Source organism: Amblyomma mixtum, chromosome 3 (assembly GCF_055824585.1).
Source record: "Amblyomma mixtum isolate Tamu chromosome 3, ASM5582458v1, whole genome shotgun sequence".
Taxonomy (NCBI): domain Eukaryota; kingdom Metazoa; phylum Arthropoda; class Arachnida; order Ixodida; family Ixodidae; genus Amblyomma; species Amblyomma mixtum.
This window is the reverse complement of record NC_143014.1, coordinates 242,740,882-242,765,968: the sequence shown is the minus strand read 5'-3', so window position 1 is coordinate 242,765,968 and position 25,087 is coordinate 242,740,882. Positions and strand designations below refer to the sequence as shown.

The 25,087-nt window shown below is 48.8% G+C and overlaps 1 protein-coding gene across 3 annotated transcripts in view; it reads left to right on the top strand.

The window, feature by feature from the left end:
- Positions 1-25,087, top strand: part of LOC149354199 (band 7 protein AGAP004871-like) — a 700,472-nt gene that overhangs the window by 522,696 nt on the left and 152,689 nt on the right. For 2 of the 3 annotated variants that reach the window (XM_089583163.1, XM_089583161.1), the window contains exon 1: positions 15,081-15,529. The exons of the other annotated variant lie outside the window; for it this stretch is intronic. In XM_089583163.1, coding sequence (XP_089439289.1) covers positions 15,229-15,529 — 301 coding nt within the window. In that variant the 5' untranslated portion in view covers positions 15,081-15,228. Of the gene's footprint in view, positions 1-15,080; positions 15,530-25,087 lie in introns of those variants that run through there. 3 annotated transcript variants of the gene reach the window in all.

Genomic DNA, 25,087 nt, shown 5'->3' with positions numbered 1-25,087 from the left:
TTGTGAGTCAGCGCTGTGTGGTGTCCCTTCTTCATCTCTGTCCTGTCGTTTGCGCTGTAGTTATGGATCATCAAAAACACCAACTCGCCCAACAAATGCTTTTGTGAGACACACCTGTTCCCGCGAAAAAATATGCATAACACCGTAGCTAACACTATTATGCTGTGCTCCCACTCCTGTTCAACTAAGCAGGGCTTCCGTGCTTTTTTTTTCCTTCTCCACTTAGGGCAAAGTCGTGATCATATTCTATACCCTGTTCTAATCTGGTTCCACCACCACACTCGTAACTAACTTCGCACTAAGCAGTGCTTCATACTGCACCTCATCAAGGCATAGAAATATCTGCGGGCGCCTACTGCATTCTCTCATGCGAGCATCCCACCCAGGCATGTGAGTGAAGTCTACGGAATAGGAGGAACACCTCAGCCAAGCTGTAGGGGCAAACAAATGAAAGGCGGGGGGGGGGGGGGGGGGGGTCAATTTAAGTGGTAACTGCTATTGATTCATGCTGTCGCTTACACGAAAACTTGGACTGTTAACATTTGCACAATTACAGATTCAGACAGGCAGACGCACATACTCATTATAGAGGCGTGTTTCACCTAAGACTACACAATTTTTAAAAGCAGGCTTTTTGAGTTAGAAGTGCGCCGGCATAGCACTGTCAGCGGTGTAGTACGTCAGGATACAACTAAGATACGCTAACTAGCAGGCTTTTTAACTAATACTGAATAGCTGATTTTTTAACTATTACCGTTAGACTCTTTAATTACTGAGAAGCGTGTAGCCAGCTGTAAGTAATATCCATATCAGTTTTTATAATTTCGAACACGCGGTTACCCTCAGCACTGTGGTCCAGCAATTTTTGGCTATTTCGACGAGTAGCGTGCACTACAGAAGTTGCATTGCCTGCAAGCTTCTCGAAAACGCCTCTATTCTTCTGCGATCAAGCCATAAGTTGTTGGGCCACGGAGCCGAGTGTAACCGTGTTTTCGAAATTTTAAAAACTGATATAGGTATTACTGACGGTGGGCTACATGCCTTTCAATAAATAACGAGGCAGCAGTAATAGTTAAAAAGTTGTGGGTTTCTAAGTGGACACAGGCCACCACCCACCGCGGGTTCGAGCTTCGCGCGAGCCAAGGGCCCCGATCAGCCGTCACCACACACCACTGGGACACCGATGCGGCGCACTCAACCTCCGCTGGGAGGTTAGCGATTCGCCGCAAAGAAATAGGCCTCCAAGTTCACAAAGGAGACGTTTATTCACGTCGTCCTTCAGCAGTACACACACACTCAATCGTCACCCCGTCCCGGGAGCGCGCGAGGAGCAAGGCTCCGCTGCGCGCACGAAGCGACTCGAGCAATATGCGCCGCTAGCACGCCGCTGCAGGAGAATGTCCCCGCGGCAGTGCTGTGATCTCTCTCTCGTGTCGACCGTTGGGCCGGTTGCGAGAGAGAGTGGGCAATCAACGCAAGGTACGCCTGTCGGAGGTCGCTGGACCCCGCTGGACAGGCTCGAGCCGCTGCAGGTCAGAGGACACGTGCGGGCGAGCTCGAGTAAGCACTGGTCCGAACGGCAAAAGGCCGGCACGGACAAACAGTAACGTACGCACCTTACGTTGTCTCGGAGGGATCTCTCTCTCTGGGCCCCGCTCGGACGGTCGCGCAGTGCGCGGCCACCAAAGCGGGTCCCGGAATTCCCGCCAAAAGGCGCCAATGGCAAAGGCCCTTGGGGTGCCGGGGCGGAGCTGTGGCTAAATGACAGTGATTAGTCACCCAGCCGCCTCTCCACCGCCTGAGGCGGGAGCAAGGGAAAGAGGAGAAACAACGCGGGCGGCCGGCACAGCCGCGCAAAGGCGACGGCGGAAAGCCAGATTTCCCACAAAGTTAACTACTAAGTATCAGTTAACCAGCCTGCTAGTTAGCACATCCTAGCGATACTCGGATGTGCCACACCGCGGACAATGCTAAGCTGAAAAAAGTGCTCCTCTAACTCAGAAAGCCAAATTATAAAAATTGTGTAAAGTCTTAGATGAAACACCCTGTATGCCAGGCGTTTCAAGGAAGCCCGTCATAATTTTTAAAGCAGGCTTTTTGAGGTATGAACCCGACATCTGCGGCATAGAAATGCTAGTGTTGGCGGACATCAGAAAACAGGTCAATAAAGGTAGCTAGTAAGCTGCTTAACTAATTTCTGATAATTGAATTTATGTTCCAGTTAGGCGCCTGGTTCTAATTAAAGATTTGTAACCGGCTGTTAGTAACAGCCACTTCAGGTTTTGGAACTGCGAAAATGTGGATTACTGTCTGAGCTGTGGCTCAACAAATTTCGCCATCCCGCGCCAAAAGACTCAAGCTCGCCGGAAAAGCAACGCCCCCTATAACACGTCACTCCATGGCTCAAGTGTCACGTGACCTCTGTTCCACCTACGCCCTCCAGTGGAGCTCGTCGCAGCTCGCTGTTCCAGCCCACATGGGCGAGAGAGCTCCGGCTCACATGTTACTTTACACGATGATTGCACTTATGTGTTCCTTTTGCCTACCCGTTCATGCTGAAACCTCACTGAAATTATTTCGCTTGTCCTTTTATTTTCCTTAAACCCTACAAAGAACACTCGTCACGGCAAATGAGGTCCCCAGAGTGTTCCCGACCACCACTTTCAACCCATTTCTTTCCTCCTTTCATTGATTTATCCCTCTCTCCACTTCTTGTGGAAGGGTATTGTCGAATGGCTTCAGAGCTGGTCAAAATAGCTGAACCGCTTAATCTGCAGTGCTGACACGGCCCCTGGTGGCCGCATGGAGAGTTTCAAAGCATGGCCGACCATGACCAAGCTGGGCAACAAAGAACGACTACTGAATCATGTCTTGTACTGCGACTGCTAAAATTGCTAAACATTCCCTTGGTGCTTTACAAAATGTTTTCAATAAAGGGAAACATAATCCGCGCTTAAGCGTAATTATTCAGTAACGTTCTTAGCGATAAACATTGCAACCAAAGCGCGTAAGTTGCGCGGAGAGACGACGAGCACTAGGCGCACAATCGTTTGTCGTAACTTTGTAGGCGTGCATTTGCTTCAACCGAATGCGTCAGACCAAAACGTAGACGCCGTATTTCTGTTGGCTGTTGCAAATCGCAGCATGAGTGCCGGAAAGAGTGCCACATTCTGCCTCCCGAGAGGGGGCGGACTACTGGCATACGATTGATACGTTTTGTTCCGCTCGCTGTAAGCGAAACCGAATAAAGTAAGAGGTGTTCGAAAACTGTCCTTGCGAAAACTGCTAAATGGCACATTGTTTGTCCCCCCACATACGAATGAAGCAACTCGAAACCGATTCTCGAACGGCTCCCTCGTCGAGGTTATTTGTGTTTCTTTTATTTCTGGCCGCTGAAAGAGCCGAGAATCCACCAGAATATGGCTCCAGTAAGGGCTTGAGCAACGGCAGCTACTTAGTACGGGAGGAAAACCCCATCCTTTCGGTCACACGCATTTAAGAATGCATTTCGAGCATTAATCCTCGGCGTCAGCGTCGACTCGAGAAACGCTACCGCAGCGCCGACCGCTTCGACTACCGCCGGTACCGAACCGGGGAGAGCCAGGGAAGGACGCCCCGGGACGGGCGAACCGGAGCACGAGCGCACGCCGCTCATCGCCGTCCGGCCGGTGCCGGCGGCGGCGGCGCAGTTTTCGCAAGCGCAGCCGTCGTCGTTCGTCCCGCGCCCAGCGACGCGCCCGACCCGCGAGCACCGCCGACGCAGCGGCGGCCATAAACAACTGCGAGGCGAGTGAGTGCGTTTGGATGAGCTCCGTGAAGAATAGTGCCGTCGCGGCGACGGCAAATGTGCCGTCATCTGAAGCGCAGCACAGCGCAGCAGCGTGGTGCGGGGAACAAAGAACGGAAGAAACTGAAAAGTAGGAGTGGAAAATGCCGGGAAAAAAAAAAGGAGGGGGGAAGGAGGGGAATCTGGCCGTTATTTGGACCGAAACAACCTTAAAGCACTCCTCACCGAGGGCTGCCGACTGCGCAGGCGATGGGCCGAGTGCTCGAGCCCCGCAGTGTAGCAAGAGCCGAGTGCGTTGGCGCACACTTCGCTCAGCTTCCCTTTCCGACCTCCCCCCCCCCCCTTTCCACGTCTCACATCCAACCACTCTTACCTCCCCCCCACCCTGGCACACACCTCCGACTCGCGTCAGTGCTCGCTTTCGTGGCCACTTGCCCCGTTGTAGTCTCTTTCGTTTTTTTTTTTTTTTAACTCACTCGTTTTCAACCACCACCCTCAAATCAAAGTGTGTGTGAGGTACGGTGCTTTCTACTGTAGATGTCTCTCCGCGCTTGTTTCTCTCATTCAGAGCCGTACAAAGACTGAGAATTGACAAATGAAACGGCGCTGTTTTTAGAAGCAGCGAGACGCAGATGGCGAGGGCAGTGATATACGCGATTAAGAGAGAGAAACGTGTACGACTGCGAAGAGCTGCCCGTCGTGGCTCTTATATAGGCCCTGAGTTGGCCCTTTCCTCCTCATGTTCCCCTCTTGCCCATTTTTTTTATTACTGCTTTTCTACAAATGTTGGAGACGTATGTTTCCTTGCACCGGACATTTATGTTTCCACTTGAAAGAAAGCGAGGCAAGAAATTGGGTGAGGCCTTCAGCCTGATTTGCGATAGAGCTCGGTTTAGTGGTCCGGACAGAGATTGGATTTCACGCTCTGATAGCCCAAGAAGTAGCGTTAGTTTCATTCTCGGCACTTAAGAGAATTATAAAACGGGCGCAAGCAACTTCGCTGAACGTGGCGGATGCTCGGACGTGTGGAAATAGTGTTGCGCTTTTAAAACAGGATTTTCTTGCAGTTGCCCGCTGCGGTCGCTCGCCAGCTGTGGCTCTTCATTGCTGAATACGTTGTCTAGCGCGAGCTCATTTTGTCGTGTTAGTGGCAGATTAAGGTGGCGACGTAAAGGTAAAACGCACGTGCATCAAACTGCCGGCGCTCGTCTAAGTATCCCGGGTATTTGAAATGATCTCCTTGCCCTTTACTACGGTTTGCCCTCTAGGCCACGTGTAGTTTTGACTCATAAAAGTACGTTATAAAAATATTGCTTATCCACTCGCCTATAGAGACTGGAAAGGCAGACGGCTTGGCTCATCATGAAGAAATGGCCATTTCGCATAAATCACTCATCATACTCTATACTTAGCCTATTCGGCGCGCTGGCTCCGATGCCGAACACCGATGCCGGTGTTCGGCTGCTCATCCCAAGGTCGCGGGATCGAATCTCTTCCGCGGCTGTTGCATTTCGAGGGGGGGGGGGGGGGGGGGCACAATCCAAGAGCTACCGTATGTTATGCGATGTCATCGCACGTTGTGACCCAGATGTCCGAAAATAATCAACAGCCCTTCACTGCGGTGCCTCATAGCCCATGTGCACGTTCGGGGCGTCATACCGCACAAACCATTGCAAAACACCGCCACTATTCCGATTTACATAGAGATAAACTGTTCAAGGTTTAACTTTAAAAAACAGATCCCACCTAGAACACGACTGGAACACATCAGAACGCTTAATGTGGAAAATGGTCGCCTATAAAAAGCCGCTCAGCAGGGAGATACGCAGCATGTTAACTCTTGGTTCACAAATCTCAAGAATAACAAAAGGACGATGTCGACGCGGTTACATTGGACTGCAAGGTACGCTAGGCTGCAAGAGATAAGCAGCAAGGCTTGTTCGGTTCCTCAATAAAAAAAGAAAAAGGGTATTAGAGGTCTCAGCTTCGTGCCCACAGAGCAACCAAGTTTAAATCTTTGAAGAGTTTTGTAGGTTCCCAGCTCTCCTCTCTTTTTATTTTTTTTTTCGACAAACATATATTACGGAGCTTGGCGCAATCCGAGATCACTACCGTTCCAGAACAAGCCCGCGTTATCCCACGCCGAGTTTCGTCTGAAAGAATGTCTAAAATACGTAATGAACAGTCATGTGAAACAGTGTAAAATCATTACCCGTTCTGTTGAAGCTCACTTCTTGATTTCAGGTATAGCATCGTGTGCTCATGTTTCCTCTGTTTCCCCGGCTGCCATTTTTCTGTCTTATAATGTTACTCCTATATTTTGCGTTAAATAACTTATTGCGCTGTCCTCATTTTAAAGTATTCGCTTTAGGCTCCAAATCAGACTCACAGATCAGTAATGGGTAGTTACAAGTATCGTATACTTTCCTCTTAGGGAGATTTTGGTGGGCCGCCCTGCCCATAGCGCTGTTGTGCCTGCAAACTGCACCCCATTCCATTTTAATTCTCCTGGTTATTTTCCTCTCTTAGCTCAGGTCTTCGTCCTTGATAGATGTGCTTCCTTAGCACTTCCAATAGCTCACTACTTATCGTAAATAGCTGCTGCCTCCCCAGAGTGGTGAACATTAGTTTTTTTTTTCATATTAATTATTACGCCTAGCCTGGAAATTTGTTGGTTTAGGTCGCCAAGCATGTGCCGCAATTCATCCCGCTGTTACTCAGCAGGGCGACGGCATCATGAAACTGGAGACCGCTGAGGTGCTCTCTATAAACTCTCATGTCAAGCTCTTGTCAGACCAACCCTCTGGATTCCTCTAGTGAATATGCATTGAATAAGAGCGGAGAGATTGCATCGCCTTGTCCAACATCATTCTATCTGTTCTTTATTTAGAGGCGCTCTCTCTAAATTTCGAGATTTCGAGATTTCGGTCGACTCCAAAGTACTGTTCAAAAATCGTAGCCGTATTTTGTCTCAGAAAGCTGCCGCAGCGTTCTTGAAGCAAGAGCTGTCGAGTCCGCAGTCAAGAAAACAGTAACACAGAATGCCCTTTGGTGATGGCCGTGGCATATGGGGCCCCGTACTAGGGGCAGCACATGGGGAGACTTTATTTCCACTGAATAAAGATGTTTTGTACTAATACTACTACTACTACTACTACTGTTGGCTAGCACCTTTCCCGCTGTCGTGATGGGCCAGCAGACGGCAACGGGAACTGCCTGAGATCCATGTGCGATCGTCACATCTACATTCGAACGGTTTCTTTAGCTCGGGGCTGGGCTCACCGACCTTTCGAGACAGACTAGAGCCTCTCGCTGGAGACATCATATTTGTTTTTTGACCAAGCCAAGTTTTGCTGTCCGCTAAGAAGCTCTTCGCGCGTAAGATGACCTCGGGCTTTAGCGGACAACTTCGTCACCGCGTACAAACAGCTGAAGGTCCTCAGTTATGGCTTCGGACCTTCAATGCAGCTTGGTCCTCTCAAATGCTGCAAAATAAGAAAAAAAATAGAGGTTTGTTTGCTCGTCGATTGGGCTCGGAACTCTTTATTTATTTATTCTTTTCACAAAGGTGCAGTCGCTGAATGCGTGTCCCTTACAAAAGCTCAACGGTATCCCCATGCCGAAGGGACTTTTACCTTGGAGTAACAAGACAGCCAGCGGAAATGACAGTCTATTAGTTTCCTAACTGCCCTCGCCACTCAAAACAGGCCCCGTCATCGTAACACTTCCAGTGGCATTGCGCCAGGCTAAGACACCCCTTGTTCAGCTGCGCTGACCAGTGTAGAGGCAGAAGCAAACGAAGAGCAAACAAATTTTAACACGCCGAACTGGGTATTACACAAAGCTCCGCCATGTTGTGGAGGTACAAGAAAAACAATAAACGGAAGGGGTGAGGCCGGGGTCGAGAGAGAGAGAGACAGGGCGGGGGCTGGCGAAGTGGGAAGGCAAGAAACAAAACCATCCGCACAAAGCTAAAGGGGCCAGAGGCACCTAACAGCGGCTATATTTATCAAGAAGCCCTTTGACGAGCTTCATTAGTGCTTCGGGGATCAAAGAAACGTTTTGTACTTTGAATGCGCGCGCACGAAAACAAATCCCGCGGAGCATCCTGACGAGAGGGAGCGCCTGGCGCGCTACCCGCGGCCCCGCGCGGCAACCCACGGCTGGTGCGCGCGCCGCGGGCGTCTCCCTCGCAGCGTGGCAGGGCGTAAACATTTCGTCTTGTTTGCGGGTGACGATGGGCGAGAGCAGGAAGCTTGCCGCGCTCCTGAGGGGCGGGTGGGGCGCACTCTGTTTAGTCTCACGAGTTTCGAAGCCCCCCCGAAGCCATGTGAAGACACTACGCAGGCCGGGTGGCTTGCCGGTCGGCGGGGAAAGGTGCAAAGCAAAGGGCACGTGCGCAGAGCGCCGCCAAAGGCGCACAGACGAGCGCTGGAAAGTAGAAAATACAAGAAAAAAAATCGAAAAGGGTGGTAAGCACTAACAGACGCGCCGCAGTGGTGTATACGGCTTCGATCTCGGTGCTTTCGTTTTTCTCCCCCCCACCCTCTTTTTTTCTTTCCTTTCGCTTGCTTCTGTTCTTACTTTTGCAGGGCCGGATTTGCAGGGAGAAAGTTTGGAGATTAAAACTACAGGCCTCCTTTGAAGCGTGGCCTGCCAGTTCTCCCAGGGGGCGGACTTGTTGAGTCAAGGAGAGAATATTTAGTAGTGCCTCTGAATCGGGCCAGACATGACAGATCAGGCCATTGGCATGCGCGGGGTGTGTTTTCGCATCACTAGAAGAAGATGCGCGTAGCATCTGTTTCTGATTTAATACTGCTTTAAAAATCATGTCGTGGTAACGAGAAAAAAATAAAAATAACACACGTGAAAGACCATTGCAAGTGATTTTTCTTCGCGAGGGGCGCGCTCTCCTCTTTTTTTTTTTTTTGTTGCGAAATTCGCTTCGATAGAACGGTTTCTAGACTTTATGACTAATTAAACTGGCCGTATGAAGTGACACCGGCGTACGAAGAAACATGATTGCGTGAAACGAGCTTTTTGTTCCCGCGCTCGTAAAAGGCGCCTGTTCTCATAATACCGGTTATACGAGTGGGTATCGGTGTTTCTTATTTCTTTCTACTATGTTTCCAACTTAGAGAAGAAAGAAAAAAGCAATATTAGCTTGCGTGCTGATATTGCTCTCCACCCGCGGTATTAAGTTATTCCCTCTGTCGATTTCAATTTTGCAGGTGCGTGTGCATCAGGCGGTTTTTAATATGAGTTCAAAAAGCAGAGACAGAAGGAGCTGTCTGGCACAGAGCTGGCGCTTGTACGGTACTGTCAGTTGATCGTGTAAGAGAAAAAAAAAAACTGAAGAAAACTGGCGCAGCAAGTTCTTGGCAGAAGACATTCTCAAGGATCGAGTGCGAAAGCTTTTTGCGTAATGAAGTCTGGTACAGTCCATTATAAGCGCACAGAAGCTTCTAGTGCTTACCAAAAACCACTGGGCAATATTTTTTTGCCTTATTGACGAGTACTAGGTATCTAGGGATCTAAATGATATCGCACATTTTGCAGCTCTTCCTGACTAAGTGTGACATTTTTAAAACTCCTTCTGATTGTTTTACGTTTATGATAAACGGATGTGCAGCTGCGGTGCGTTTCTGCGGCATTTACTTTTTATGGTGCTTAATACCTGATTGTAGGGTGATTGGGGGGAAAGCAAGCATCAACCATCCAGGGAATCAAGCTTCGGCGCAGCGGCGTGCTTTCAACACGAACTGAATGCATTTTTGGAGTGGCGGAATGTCATTCCTAGCGCCAGGCGTGTCTTGCAGCCACTGAAAAGCTGTATCACCATTTGCATTGCGATACGAGAATGGAACGTGTGCCCAACCTTGGTAACCTATGCCAGCCTGCGCATGCTATTTTTATGGTGGTACTTGCGGAACGGATCAGTCCAGCGAGGTGGAAACCTGTAGGCACCAGCGAAGAATTTGGTGCGCTGTTCCAAATTGGAAAATTGAGCGAGTCCTCTTTACGTTTCGAGCGCGTTATTTGTTTCTCCTAGGCCAAAACACCACCCGCACCGCCTATGTCTTCACCGAGAACTGACGGTTCGTAATTCTCTGAAACGTCTTGATTTCTCGAAATGCTGCTTCGGTCGTCCTGACAATGAGCTAGATTTCTTGTGGTATGATTCGTTAAAAGATATTCACAAACCTGCACAAACAAGAGTATTAAGCGGGGTATGCCTTTTGTTAGACAGGCAGGCAGTGTGTTGCGAACTCCGCTTGCTGCGACTACGCAAGGTGAAATTGTATTTATACAGCCAGCGTCTGGTACGTTATTCCTGCGCTCCGTGTTGTTGGCCGTAGGTCATCTCATCTGTGACAAAATATATACGTTTTTAAATATCTATCGTAATTTGTGTTAGAGTAGCTAGCATGTACCCTTGCATAAACGAAGTTCCAGATCCACGAGGTCTCGGCTCCGAGGTGGTTCCAAGCTCGGGGATCACATGAGTGAGAGAGAGAGAGAGAGAGAGAGAGAAAGTTCTTTTTAGTGAAGAAACAAACTTTTGTTAGCGTACAAAAACCGCGCTGCCTTTGGAAGAGGGGTTAGGGAGGCGTTCTACAAATGAACCTGCTAAGCCTGTTGGTCTCAGAGATCCCCCAAACTTGGCTCTAAGTTCATTCGACCTGTTTCGACTGTGTTTTTCTTATACGAAGCCCTCGTCGTTCAAGCCTCGGAGATCTTAAAGAAGCCAGTCAGCATGCGCCTCATTACACCCCGCAGTACATGCTTCTATGCGAGCAATCGATTTGTCTTCCCTTTTGCGTCGTCATGAACGGACGCCGCACTGAGCATAGTTCTCGTGAATTTCTTTAAGGCTACCAATTAAGAAGATAAAAAAAAACACTTACGAGACGACGCGGACATTACTTTTCGATGAGATCTGTTAGACGAGAGTTAGCTGGTTTAGAGTAGCGGTGGGTGTTTCTGCGTTTTGAGCGCGTTTCTTTATTTCTTATTGCGCTAGACGGTTACCATCTCGGTGCAGAAACTGCGCTTACGAACAACTCATGCGGATGAATTCTGCTTAATCGCTTCGTATCGTTTGGTGTTTCGTAACGACATGGGCACCGTTTGCAATTATGTGTGGGCAAAATTAGTCCTCTTCTCCGGCACCAATGCATAATAAAGAACCTACAAAGTTCTAGAGTATTTTAACAGCATTAATACACATGGACTATGGTCTCGTGAAAAACTAGTCAGGAAGGTGTTATCCTACTTGAGAGCGGTATGTGAGCAAGCCTGTGCTTAAGCGACGCTGGACTCAGGATGCGGTATTAGCAGAAGATAAGACAATAAACAGGAGCGCGTCGCACCTTGTCACCAGGTGACGTCTCCTTATGACCATGATCCCTGCGTGCTCGAGCGCTAAGTTACTGATTCGCGGCGTGGAAATTGAGACAACGTTAATCGCACGACTACGCTCTACAAGTACTGGGCTTTCGGGGATACGAAGAAACATGCCGCGAGGACAAGAATTAAGCGCCGAGGAGAAGATGTGCGCGTCCTCGGCAGATGAACCATGTAAGCGACGTCGCACCTTAGCTGTCCCGTGGCATTTAAACTCGATAGCATTAAAAGCCCCGCTATCCAAAAAATTCGGCGTTGGCGTTGTCGGCGTTGTCAGTGACGAGTCACGAGCATGACTCTGGCAGGTGGTGCCCGGAGAGCAACCTAGGAGGCAAGTATGTTGCCTATGTCACGTGACCTTGCGTAGTCATCACAATCTGCCCACCGGATAGTGAGCAAACTGCCCAACCATGGCAGGTAGCAGTTAAGCTAATGATTGGTCGCTCTTCACGAGCGACCAATCATTAATCCAATCAAGCACCCCAAACGCTGGGAGCACCTGCCATCGCAGTGCAGTGGCGCATCGCTTAACCGCTGCAGCGCTGCGCCTGGAGCGGACTGAGGACTCCCTGTCATCTATGAATGTAAAGTAGAGAATGACCTTTTGTATTCCATTAACACCTAATATCATGATGTATGCCGACGACACCAATGTCTTTTTTTCCGGCTCCAGTCTCCAAGTACTTGAACACCAATGTAATGCCTGGCTTGAGGAGTTAGTGGTTTGGCTCTGTGTTAATCAGCTTCAATTAAACGAAAACAAAACAAAATTTATGCTCTTCCATCCAAAAAACAAGCCATTATATCATCACATCAAACTATTTTTAATGACTTTAACATCGAGCAAGTCCATAGATGCCGGTTCCTTGGTGGGTTTTTTCGCAGCGATTTGGGTTGGACTGATCATATAAACTACATTTGACTAAAAATGGCCAGATATATTTATGTTATTTATCGTGTTAGACATCTCCTCCCACTACAAGTTAAAAAACAGCTATATTTTGCCCTTGTTCGTTCTCATCTGGTGTATTGCAACCTAGTGTGGGGTACGTGCAACAAAACTGATTCATACAAATTGCTTTCACTCCAGCTCTACGTTTAATAAGTTCAAGTTCATCTGTTGAAGCAAATCTTTTCGAAACATTTCATGTTGGCAATTTCTTTCATTCATACAATTTTAGTTTGGTTCTTGACATTTTTTATAAAGCCAAGCATGACTTTAGCTCTTTTTCTATTGCTTATAATTCAAGAAACGTTGCGTATGGTCTACGTTCCGTTGCCCTATCTACTGCAAGACCCAGAACAAATTATGGTAAACAAACAACCGATTATCAAATTATAACATTGTGTAATGCCTACCAGTCTCTTATTCAAATTGCTTTAGAAAGTTATAGTGTGTCTGTATTTAAGAAAAAACTAACGATTCTCCCCCCCCCCCCCCCCGGTTAAATTACAGCTAACTCTGTACACTTAATTTTTTGAGCGTGTGTTTGTCTTCTGCTTTTTTTTAATGTGCATATTATGAAATGTTTTGTTTATTGTTAATTTATATTTATTATTGTCTATCATTAATTATTTTCTATTGTGATCATGTTTGCTCATTGTTTTTATCTTTTGCCCATTCGGCCCCCGTTTCCATGATGTGTTGATCGGGGTGTAGGCCTTGTCAGGAGGCATGCTTGGTCTACCTCCTTTAGCCTCACCTCGAGCGCATATTGTACATAATATGGCCAAATAAACATACTACTGCTATATATAATGAATTAACCTATTACGCTATCGCGTCATACCCTTAATGCGGAGCTTAAGTGTCTCCTCCAATTTTTTTTTTCTTTTTTTCTTTTGCAGTTCTTCACAGCCGACAACATGAGCACTCTTTCTAGCTTAAAAACTCACCTACGATGAGCTCCTCAGCAGCTAAACTTGCGTTTTTCATTGCCTGGATAATTATGGTAACTATAACGCTAATTACTAGATATTGAATTCGAACAACAGACCTATCACGGCGATTTCGCAATGTTTTCCGCTGAAGAAAATGTGGTACGTATATCGAAACAATTTGGGCTCGACCTTCCCACTTTCGGCAGTCGCTCGCAGCCTCCACAGAGGCACCTTATATAAGAGCGCCCTCCCAATAAGCTGTATTATGGCGGTTGATATTGATGTGACGCCAGACGCAGCAGCTCTGCAAAGAGTAGTTGTGAGCCGTGGAAATATTGCACTTCAAAGTGAGCCGTACTATTGCTTCATATATTTGTTCTTAACGACTTTATGAAGGTAGAGGAATGTTATGTTTGTGTGTTAAGAGAATAAGCCGTCTCACTTCGTCAAAGGCGCCGTCACTAATACTGCTGAGCGCACGCTAGAGTGACTGATGCGCTTTGAGCGACGAACAGGGAGCGTCGGCGTGCACAATCTCGTGACGCCATCTGGGACAGCTGTGCCAGCGTAGGCGTACCATAAAACTGACTGCGTACGCAGAACCAGTGACCTATTCTTCTCGATGGATTGGCTAAACTAACCGAAAGTTCTAAACATACATACGATACTGCACACACGGGAAGAAGTATGCACTACCTAACGAAACATTTTTTCATGTATCTTCATTAGAGTCTTACATCAAAGCATCCAGACCACCGAGTTCCAATGACTGCAGTCCATAGATCTCCTGAGACGGACCACAGGAATCAAACGCATTATATGGAGCCGACGCAAACGTTCGGGCCCCAAAATTTTCTGCACGATATTTACTGCTTGCCAGAAAACATGCTACTTGCAAACCGAATGGGGAAAAAAAGGAGGGTGGGAGAGGGAGGGGGAAGATGAACATTGCCCGTTGTAAAGAAAGCGCCTTTCTGAAGACAGACACGTGATCGTGAGGATATTATATGTAGTTTGGCGTCGAGGATATTACGGTTCAGTCACTCTCCTCCGCCACTAGCTCTCATCGAGAACACAGAACAGTTCGCAATTTATTATCAGCTTTTTCTTGCCTTTGCTGTACGTCGATATTTAGTGCTTAGATAAGATGGCGAAGGATTTTTATCCCCGGTTCCGAAGAAAACACGATGTCAAGTGCTGAAGATGAAATGTCCATGAGGCATGCACTGCAGTGTGTGGTGGCGTATCTCAATCGACTGTTGGAGACTGCCTGCAAGAGCACTCGTTCTGCACTCAACGACGGCGTCAGGGAATGGCAACCTACCATTGATATGAACAAAATGAAAGAACACAGTCGTTCCATCTGCTCATTTTGGCTCTGAATTTTGCCTACTTCTACGTGCCTCCAGCGTATATTCTTAACAGAGAAAAATGAACACTGCACTGGCAAAAGCCAAGGTCTCCTTCTATGGCCGAGAAGAAAGGACGGAGAACTCCACGGAGGATGTTTCGGCAATAGGTATTCTCCGTGAGCCTCCTGTGTCGCCTTACGAAATCAAAGAGATGCGTACGACGGCAGTCCCCAAGCTTCAAAATCCCTCCCCAGCGTGTGCTGCCGTGAATGAGAAGAAAGCCCTCATGCTTGCGTCATAACGTCTCCCTTTGAAGACGCTCGCCACAACAGCTGTCGGGGTTTTGAGGAATGAAATTGGACGCGTGCTCGGCCAGTGGCTGACATAGCGCGGCGACAGCACAGCACGCTGGCGATGTGGGCGCATGTGAGGCCCCAATCAATGGACGTGCATGGACGTGCACGTGGTGGGCCAGCAGATTTGGTCGCGCGCGGAGAAGAAGGTCAAGGGGCCCACCGGCACCGGGTCGGGAGCGGGAGGGCCCGCGGGGGGGAAGCGTCAGCGGAGGAGGAGGGCGGCCTGCAGTGCGCCGGCGCGCGGCGCTGCGCGCGGCAGCGTCGTCGCACCGCGGCGCTGGGGCCAGAGCCGCCTGGGTCAGCCGCGAGCGCAGCGTGCTCTCCGGGGACGAGGAAGACGACGTTCTGCTGCACGCGAGGGACCGAGGAGCCGCGCAGGGAGCCCGGGAGGAAGCCACGACGGCGGCCGACCGAGGCCCTCGCCGTGGGAAGCGACCGGAGGGCCATGGATAGCGGCGGCGGCGGCTACCCCGTCGAGCCGGCCCAGCAGCTGCAGGTGCCGAGCGCCGTGGCGCCAGCCGCCACCGTGCCACCACCGGTGGTGGTGCCGCCACCACCCGTGGTGGTGGTGTCGGCGGCCAGCGGGAAGCCGCCGGCGCCCGCGCCGCCCGTCTTAGTGGCGCCCGCACCGCCGCCGCCCGTGGTGCCCATCCACCACCCGGCCATGGGACCGCACCTGGTGCAGGACCAGGCGCGCTACTCGAACCCGCCGGGACACCGCTGGATGTCGCAGACCACCTCGGCCGGTGAGCGCCACACCGCGTCGCACGTGGGCACGCTTTCGGTTTCGCCACGCGAAGCGCAGACCACGGGGCAAAGCTCGGCGCGCGCCGCGCAGGTCTCGGTTGGCGTGCACCGGGTATGTTGGTTGCACAAAGCGCGCACTCGGCCGCGGTGCCCCGCCTGGAGCACTGACGCACGCGCGAAACTCCCCTTAGCAGCAGCCGCTAGCCACTGCTTTCCACCCCCTGTTAGCCGTCACTTTGTTCTTTCCTTGTCCATACCCTGATATCAGTCTGTGCTGATATCAAGGTAGGTGGCGAAGAAAGCCCTTCGTAAGATACTATGTCCAACTATATTATTTCACATGACTCTGCACAAGTATCTGCGGAGCAAAGTTAAAAGCAATCGAAATGAGGTTAAAAAAAGCGTAAAGATTCCAGTCTTTATAATTATTGCACTGTCTGACACAGCGATATGTTTAAACACGGGCTTCTATAAACACACATTAAATATGCTGGTAATTGTAAAGCTTTCATACGTCTAGAAGCCTCGGAGACCGGAGACTCACCTGCGGTCACTCTGAACATAATTCCACTAAAGGCATCAGTGCCGTAGTGGACTACTGAAGAAAAGGCGGACACAGCCTTCGATACAGGGTGGCTATGTCCGTCTTTTTTTTTTCTGCCAAACTACAACTCACGCATTGTAGGTGACGATGAATGGCGGGGACCTACCTAACTAGAGGCGGAGAACTGCCATGAACCACGCATGGAATAAGAGAAGCGGAAGAAGCACTCGTGAAGGCGCCAGGTCTGCTTGAAATTCATCACGCGGGCGCATACGTGAGTGCTAGTGCGTTCACGGGAGACGCTCCCCTAACAACGGCACAGTCGAGGCGCGAATGCGAGCGCCGCTATTCGCTAGATGTGCACTCCGCGAGCATTCCGCTGCCGCTTTGCCGCAATGCGCGGCTGCTGCCGCAAGAAGCGCCAACGCAGCCTCGCGGGAGGCACCTACGCCGTCGGCTACCGCCCTCCAATCCCGACCAAAGGAATGCGCCGGTGCCTCCTAAGCATCCACACTGGGCATTCGTACTACCATCCCCTTCGCCTGGTGACAGCCCGGACTGACTCCTCCTACCCCTGCCGCTGTTCCTACGCCTTGTTGTCTAAGTGTTTTCTGCGTCCTCCGAACTTCGCCATCGCTCACGTAGCGCCCTGTTCTATAGAGCCACGCGCTGAACCCTCCTTCCCGTAGTAGTGCCTTCGCTGGTCACGACAAAATTTGAACTTCTTCCTCGGGTAATGTATGGCCGAGTGTCATGTCTATGTGCGCTGTGACGGAACGCACACGAACGAAATCGCTGCTTACACCTCGCAGGTAAAAGCGGTGACCAAAGCCAGCCTTAAAACAAGGTGCCGTGCCTCCACTAATGGAACCGTCGTCAGAAAGAGGCCGCACAACTCCCCAATGGTATTTGTGGGAAACCTTGAAAGTTGTGTAATTTAGCATACACCCAGTATGGCATAGCTGATATACCCCCTCTCCGGGGTGGCTTAGTTGTTTTTATTCGCAAAACTTTGTGACTCCGGGCTTCTCAGAGGCGTTATGCAGCGCAAATTTCGCCTTGGCTCATAAAAAAAGTTACTTAAGACGAAAACCTGCCGGGTTAAATTAGTGATGGTTATTAAGTTTAAGTAAATAAGTCTCAGTGTTTCATTCGTCCCATAACATCGCGAGCCTGTTCTGTAAAAAACGGCTTTTTTGACTATCGCGTGTTATCGTTACGGCGGTAAAAGATAAAAAGGCAAGAGATCAGCCCTCTCGGGAGGATTTCAAACGTTCTGTCTTACTCTGTCTTACCGCAGTTCCAGTGTGAGACTGGCCCCCCGACTCTCAGTTTTCTTAAAGGCTCCGTTTCAATGTGCAATGTCTGGTCAATATCGCCACCTTAGTTGAGCTATAAGTACAGTACAGTGGTTAGCGACCATTCACGACCGATCACTTTGCAAGAAGTTTCTGAAGTATGGTAATGAGGGCATCTTTCATCAGAATTGTCATTTGATTTATGTGCGAAGAGGCAATGTTTTCCCAAAAAGAGATCTCGAGCATAAACTGTTCATCTAGCACACCTTCGCCAGTTTCTTTAGCATTGTATTACGCACCAAACTGCGCACTGATGCATGTGTAATCATTTTGTTTCGGTCGCTGAAAATTTATTTTCACTTCCGAGCCAACTAAGTGCACATGCTTATCACTTCAGGCCCTCCAGGCTTATACTTGTACAGCCGTCGCGGTGGCTCAGTGGTTATGGTGCTCGGCTGCTAACCCGAAAGACGCGGGTTCGTTCCCGGCCGCGGCGGTCGAATTTCGATTGAGGCGAAATTCTAGAGGCCCGTGTACTGTGTGATGTGAGTGCACGTTAAAGAACCCCAGGTGATCTAAATTTTCGGAGCCGTTCACTACAGCGTCTCTCATAGCCCGAGTCGCTTTGGGACGTTAAACCGAATAAACCAAACCAAACCTTATACTTGTGCAGCCTATTCAAGTCGCGTAATAGCACGAACAAGCAGCACTTCGGGCCCTCTAATGTGTTTTTTATGCGATTGATTTATGATAAAATAATAAGGAGTGATTACTAAATACCGCATTTATCTCTATTAATTAATGAAAGGCGCTTCGATTTTCTTAGCAGCGCCTCAAAACATTGATTGCACAAGCTGCTTTCTGTGGATGGCGGAATTCTGGGAAAGAAACAAGCCGGTAGTGTGGGCTGCCTTCAGATATGCACTCAGTGCAGAGACGAGTGCGGTAGATGATTCGAAATTAGGTACACGTTCGGTAAAGCACACGAGTTGTGGTGGGATGCATCAGAGTTTGCCTCGGGGTGCCTTTCTTCCGCATGCGCATCGTGATTGTGCCAAAGCCGGCCCGGCCGAATCCAGTTCACCAACGGAATGAAGGACGCAGTAAATTAAAAATAAGTGTCCATCTCGATTCTGCGTTCAAGATTTTATTTTTTATTAGATACGCGCGTTGTCTTTGCAGGCATTACAACAGGGAAAGGGGGAAGGGGGCGGGCACGGAGTGATTGACAAAACTTGGAAAACAAATTCTGAGACACGCAAAGCGTGGTAGAACGCAACAAAAGATCGTAATCAAAGGCAGGCTGTTCCAGTCTGGAAGAGTCTCACCAGAAATGGATAATGGGATAATGAAAAGCGCCACCTTTAAAAGAGCGCACTTTGACTTACAGCGAATGGTGCCTTCTTTGCGATATACAGCCGAGTCCACTTATAACAGCCGCAGATATAACGAATGCTTGGTTATTACGAACTAGGGTGGTGGTACTGGCAAAAAATGTGTTAAGGCGATGGCAATGCATTTGGGATACAACGCGTAATTCTGGCCGCACCACAAGGAGGCTTCGTACACTACCCTCGCAGTCTAAAAGCTTGCTCTTCCTGCAATCGCGGAGACCCAAGAGCGCCTTTAAACCCCAGCGACATCACCCCTCAAAAAATAAGGTGATCCAAAAAACAATAAATGGCGGCATTTAGACTCTAGATAACTTCCCACCATGCGCATTCCCATGGCCTGTAACAAGTCAATCATTGCGTGCATGTGTGCTGACTGCGCAAAACATGTGAATATGAAGGAGAAGCGCGGTGAGCGCGAGGGACGGGCGGTGTCGAAAACGGTGTTGCTGCGCGTGCTCGGGGATAAACCGACGGCAGCGATTTGGGAAGCTTTCAAGCCTTTCCTGGCCCCACTGGTCACGTGGTATGTGTCGCCTGCCCAGTCGATTCGCCGCCTTTTGTGTACTACCGCGAGCATACAGCATGCAGACATCGGACAGTGCACCTGATACGTTTTGTGCGTCGCTGCGTCGAACCAGGAACGACAGATGATGCTGTCAGAAACCCGCGTGATCAGACGCATGTGTATTGTGTCAAGGCGTCGTTGATACACAGCTGCTAGGGTGTCGCCTGGGATGACTTCGTTGGCATTTGCGGACGCCGACTTGGCGTAGGCGTGCTCTAACGACGCCATGGAATGCAAAGTACGGGTGCTACCGGTCCGCCAGGAGTCTGAATGAAGAGGTCAATCTGCCCCCAGCGGCCGTCGACGCATAAATTTGGGTGTAATTAGTTACAAGTATATCGCGTTCCTAAAGCATATTGTTCTCAGCAAGGGTCTCGGCGAGGGGAAATGACAACACTGAAGACCTTGGACTGCGACGCGTTAGGGACTGCTTTGATGAAGCAGATTCGCATAACGTACTTTTTTTAAAGAAATAAATGCTGCTTTTATCGGACTCAGTATTTTTGGATGTAATATGGGAAGTCCACTTACTACGAACTTCAGATACAACGAACGATATCGCGTGACCATCGGGCTCGACACCATATATAAGTGGACTCGACTGTGCATATATTATGGAAGTTTGATGTACTTTAAACGATCAGTGCCGATTTATGAATGGAATATAGTATGAAAGAACCCTAATTTTAGATTTTTCTTCGAATCTGTAATTATTTCCAGTGAAGGTTGGAACAGTCTAATGCTCTGTGCGCTCCTCTCAGCGCCTCGTATAAGTGCACAACGGCGATACGCCCATATTGCAGAAGGCGTCAGTGCGAAATTTGTCGCGCATGCGCCCAATTGTAATAATTCGTCCTCGGAAATAGCCTCCTGGCGCCTCGAATCCTTTTCGACAGCCTGATGACGGTTAACGGGAACCTTGGTTTTACATGCGTTTCTGTGTTTAAAGCCCACATGTGGGACATTTCATAAATTTATCCCCTGACGGCAGTTTATATAAACGAACAGTTCCCACACTACCTTTGCATAGCTGCTTTCCCTATTTTGGAATGTTTTCTTCGGCGATACGTCACGAACCACCTAGAAACGAAATCTTTTTTGAGCCTAGCCACGATAGTGAATATGTAGCACTGCAGACGCTGCTTGAAAATGCGGCTAGCCAACACGATGGGCGTATGGCACAATTCAAAGCCAGTGTCTTTTCAGTCTCTTCAAAATCGGTGCCAATAATGGAGCTATTTGCTGCCATTGCCATGGGTTGATGAGCAGAAAGGCAACTAAGGACACTTAGCTGCGGATATAAGCCCGCATGGCATGCGGTGAATAGAAATTGCAGGCTTTAGCCCAACATTTTCTCTTGCCATAAGTCAACAGTACGGGATTAGGGTGCGTTGTGGCGAAGCACCTAGGAACATTTTTCTCGAAGCTAACGTTTAAGCATTGCCATTTTGAATCCAAACAGAGAAAACTTACTGAATGTTTGCACTCTGCCCTTTTTTCCGCGTTAGTTTTATGCATCGTGATCGTAATCATAGTGTCGACGATCACTGCGGGATTTTTCTACGCGCGTCACTTGGGACTTTTGGTTTCATTTTTTTTTACCTTCGTATTTACTTTGTTTCGCTTGTTCTTAAAAAAGTAAAAAGCCTCCTTGCATATTAAATTCGGAATGTGAACCCAGCGCGTAAAAGATACTTTTCTTGATATTTGACTTGAAAAAACTAGACCTACCCAGTAAAGTGCATAAGTGGCAAGTTTAGTGCATTTCTCATTGATCTGAACGCCAATTATTAATTGCCGGGCTGTCTCCCCTACAAGGCAAGGTGCATGCACCCACGGCAGTTCATTTTCGCTTAAACAGACTAATAATTACATGTGGTCCCCAAGTGAAGCGGACGAATTGGATTTTTCTGCAGTGTAGCCAAGCGCTCCGAGATATTTGTGTTGAGCCTCTCTGGTACGGTGGCAGTTTGCCCTAAAGCACACTTTTTGTGAGAATCCTTTTGGCAGAGTTTCGGACGGTCTCAATGCTTTTAGTTTCGTAAGACGAGCGAAGAAGAGCAAGCAATCGAGAGATATTTCCAAAGGAGCGGAGACCTTTGAAAGTGTGCAAATTGCGTTAGCCTGCCACGACGACCCCCGTGAGAGATGCCATTGCACTACTGCCCTGAAGACTAGGAATAATTAGCCAGTTAACAAACAATTAGCCAGTTAACGAAATGACACACTAGGATGCACATTCGGCCCTGTGACATGCGACGAGCTTAAGAGACTTGTATCGGAAGCGGTATCCTCATAGCAGTTAGGCCATTTTATAAAAATATTCACATCTCTTAGACACGGAAACAGCCGCCGCGGTGGCTCGGTATAGTTACGGTGCTCGGCTGCTAACCCGAAAGACGCGGGTTCGAACCCGGCCGTGGAGATCGCATTTCGATGGAGGCGAAATGCTAGAGGCCCGTGTACTGTGCGATGTCCGTGCACTTTAAAGAACCCCCGGTGGTCGAAATTATCCAGAGCCCTTCACTACGGCGTCCTTCATAGCCTGAGTCGCTTTGGGAAGTTAAACCCCAATAAACCATAAACTATCTTACACACAAAAGCGTCACCCGATACACATGGTGCCGCATTTGACTCAAAGTTTGAAAGGGATGGCGAAATATCATCATTATAGGGTGTCGGCTTTCGCAAACGGCAGCACCTTTATTGCTTGACCAGTTTGTCAATTTGCTAGGAGGAAATAATTCTCGTTTAAAGAAGCGAATATGCGTTAAAAGCTTTGTGGCGTCTGCGAAGGCACTTAATGGTACGTTTTTCGAAACGCCATTGTTACCAGCCCATTGAACAAAACGCGCCTGGCGCTTGAGCACGTCCGCTTGCACGCGCTGAGAGCCAATTTGCGTGCTGCCACTTGGCTGCCTTAGCCGACTTGGCAACAGCAGCCCCCAAGTAGAGGCTGTTCGAAGGCGCGGAGGTTATGTCGCGCACTTATCGAATTTGTTTTGTGCGCTTCGCCTCTTGGAAAGGAATCGTAATGGAAGAAAAATATTTAGGTAAGAACTGGTGTAACATGCTTTCGTTTCATTGCTTTACATAATTGAGAAGGTTCCACGGTTGCCAGTGATGTAACAGTTTCTGAATCGCCTTCATAAGTGTAGGGTTCAGGACCACTAAAATGCTCACACTTGCCCATGGTTATCGCCAAAACCATTATCGCCAAAACCGAAAAATAGTGCTACGTGAACCAGACAGTCATTCAGTTTTTAGGTGCAAGCAGGACCTGAAATTTAAGCTTCTTTCTCAGACTTTATTTCCAATGCGTAGCAAGAGTTTGCAAATTTCCGAACTGGTTCTTTCACTGCCAACAACACCAACAAAATAACTGAGTATTCGTTTTTGGCTGCTTAATCTTTCGGGCTGTTTCATTGTTCGAGATGCACCGTAATTCCTAATGAAGGGAGGCCAGAAGCGAGTTACGAACGCGATCAGGGCACTGTTTTTAAGGAGAAAGTGTCTTCTTTAGACGCTTCGCGTCCGTAAAGCGGAGATAACGCGAGGTACAGTCTTGGTCAAAAGTCTTAAGGATTTTCGCTTCAGCCACATAACAGAGCCGTTACGGTACTATGAAAGACCGAAGTACCTTGAAATGCTAGTAGAAGGTTTCTTCTGGATGTAGAAAAGCTTCCTGCTTGACTTGTGTTTTGAATGATCCGCCACACGAAGCATTCTAGGGACATCCATTTCGCTGCATGGGATTCTTGTGGCCTTAGGACTTTTGACCAAGACTGTACGTGCTCGCCCGATTAGGTGCAGGCAGCCAGGGGGAGACATGCTATAGCTTTTAGGGAATCATTTCAAACATCTTGCAGTGAATTCGTATCATGACTGAAGATAGCGGCAAAGCGGCCGCCAAGGGGGGAAGGCTCACTTAAACCTCAAGCAGCAGCGTAGCGGAGGCGCCTGACGTATACCACTCGAGAAGAAGCCCAAGAGCGCAGCGCGTCGGACATTTGCCAGATTAGGCACGCCCGTTCCCGGAGGCGTCTCGCACGGAGGGGATTAAAAAAACGACGGCGTCGACGCAAGTCGGAAGCCTTGATTCGTGCTTCACTGCTGCCCGGGTTTTCAGCCCCGCATTGCGGCGCTTGGAAAAGGACGCCGTCGCGGGAAGTGGCTGCCGAGCCGCGCGCGGAGGCACAGCCATTTCCGCTAAGCAGAGGAGCAAGGGCGGGGGCAAAGCTTATACCCGCCCTTGTTTTAAGATGGCGCCAGCGCCCCATTGTGAAGAGACACGGTGGGAGCACTCTGCTCGCGGCATTCGTGCGCGCTTTCGAGCGTGAAATCTGTGTTTTATTCCGCGTTCTAGAAACAAGAAAAAAAAATGAGAGAGCGTTTACCTGCGAGCCCTTTTGGATCGTGGGCAATCAGACAGACTTGGAATCGCAAACAGCACTTTATTCTGTCGCTTCATGGCGCTCGGGATCTGTTTTTATGACAACAGTTCGTTTTGAATTATTTAAACGCCTCGTGTTTGTTTGACAAGTAGTTTGAGAAGGCTAATTGCGTCTGCGCTTGGGGCTATGCGGGAGACTATAATGATTTTATCAAGTTGTGCCACATAAAAAATTAATAATCACCGTAGCCCGTTCTTGTCACTCCGCTTCGTAATCCTGCTGGCCATTAGCGCACCAAGAGTAAGGCTCGTGCGAAGGTTGTTGTAGGAGCCCAACATCCTGGTGTCAAGAGTGCGCCAAAGAGCTTACGGTGGTTATATTTCTATTATGAAGACAAATGACATCTCAGAATAAGCGTGTACTGAATCGTTTACTGGGTGTTCCAAGCCAAGTCTGGCATGAAATTTTTAACATATTTCCTTTTCGACGTATGCCCCTTTCGGTCATTCTTAGTCTTGTGAACGCAGCAGCAGAGATTCAATGGGACTGGTCAGTATGACAGATTTTCGAAACAGCCATTAAATGCTTAAAGAAAACTTCTGCGTTCTACTTAACGTTATGCAATCATACAGCAAGACTGCAATAGCATGACCGCAGTTGCAATAGCTGTAATAATTGATTCTCAGTGCTAAACTGAACCGCACGCGGCTTCTCAGGCTCTGTTAGTGTTCCAGAGACCGGTTCCCATCAGTGGAGTTTAACTTCCGGCTCAGTGAACCTTCATCGATATTTTGTTTTCAGAAATTTATCACAATCAATTTAAATCAATGCGAATGACTGAAGGACGACAATAACGCTCGCAGTAACTTTCGTGCAGAGTGTCAGCGAGTGCATGCCTTAATCGACTCCAGAAGATGCAGCCTAGAAACAACACTGTTTAGTAGAGTGCCCTGTTTTTTTTCTTGCTTTTTTTTCTCGTTAGAGGCCAGCGAACTAGAGTGGGGAAAAAGCTTGTAGGTGTAGAATCAAGTTCAAGACCACTGTAAACGGAAGGCGTACGTCGCTTCTCTTGCGGCTGAAAGGTTGTCTTAGGTAAGCAGTGTTGGATTTTACTTTTTTTCCTACACTCACTGCCGCTCGTTATCAAGAGGCACCTCCCTTCGCATGGTCAGACAGCAAAAAGCTCGCAACCCCAAGGTAAAAGCACGAGGCTCAAGAAGAAAAAGAAAGGACACAAGTTGCTGGACACACTCCGTGTGATTACGGGTTCCAAAGAGTACAAGTCGAGTTGTCACCGTACAGGACAGGAATGTTCGAGAGCCCAAGGGACTAGTCGCCTCTTCATTTACCGATACATTGCTC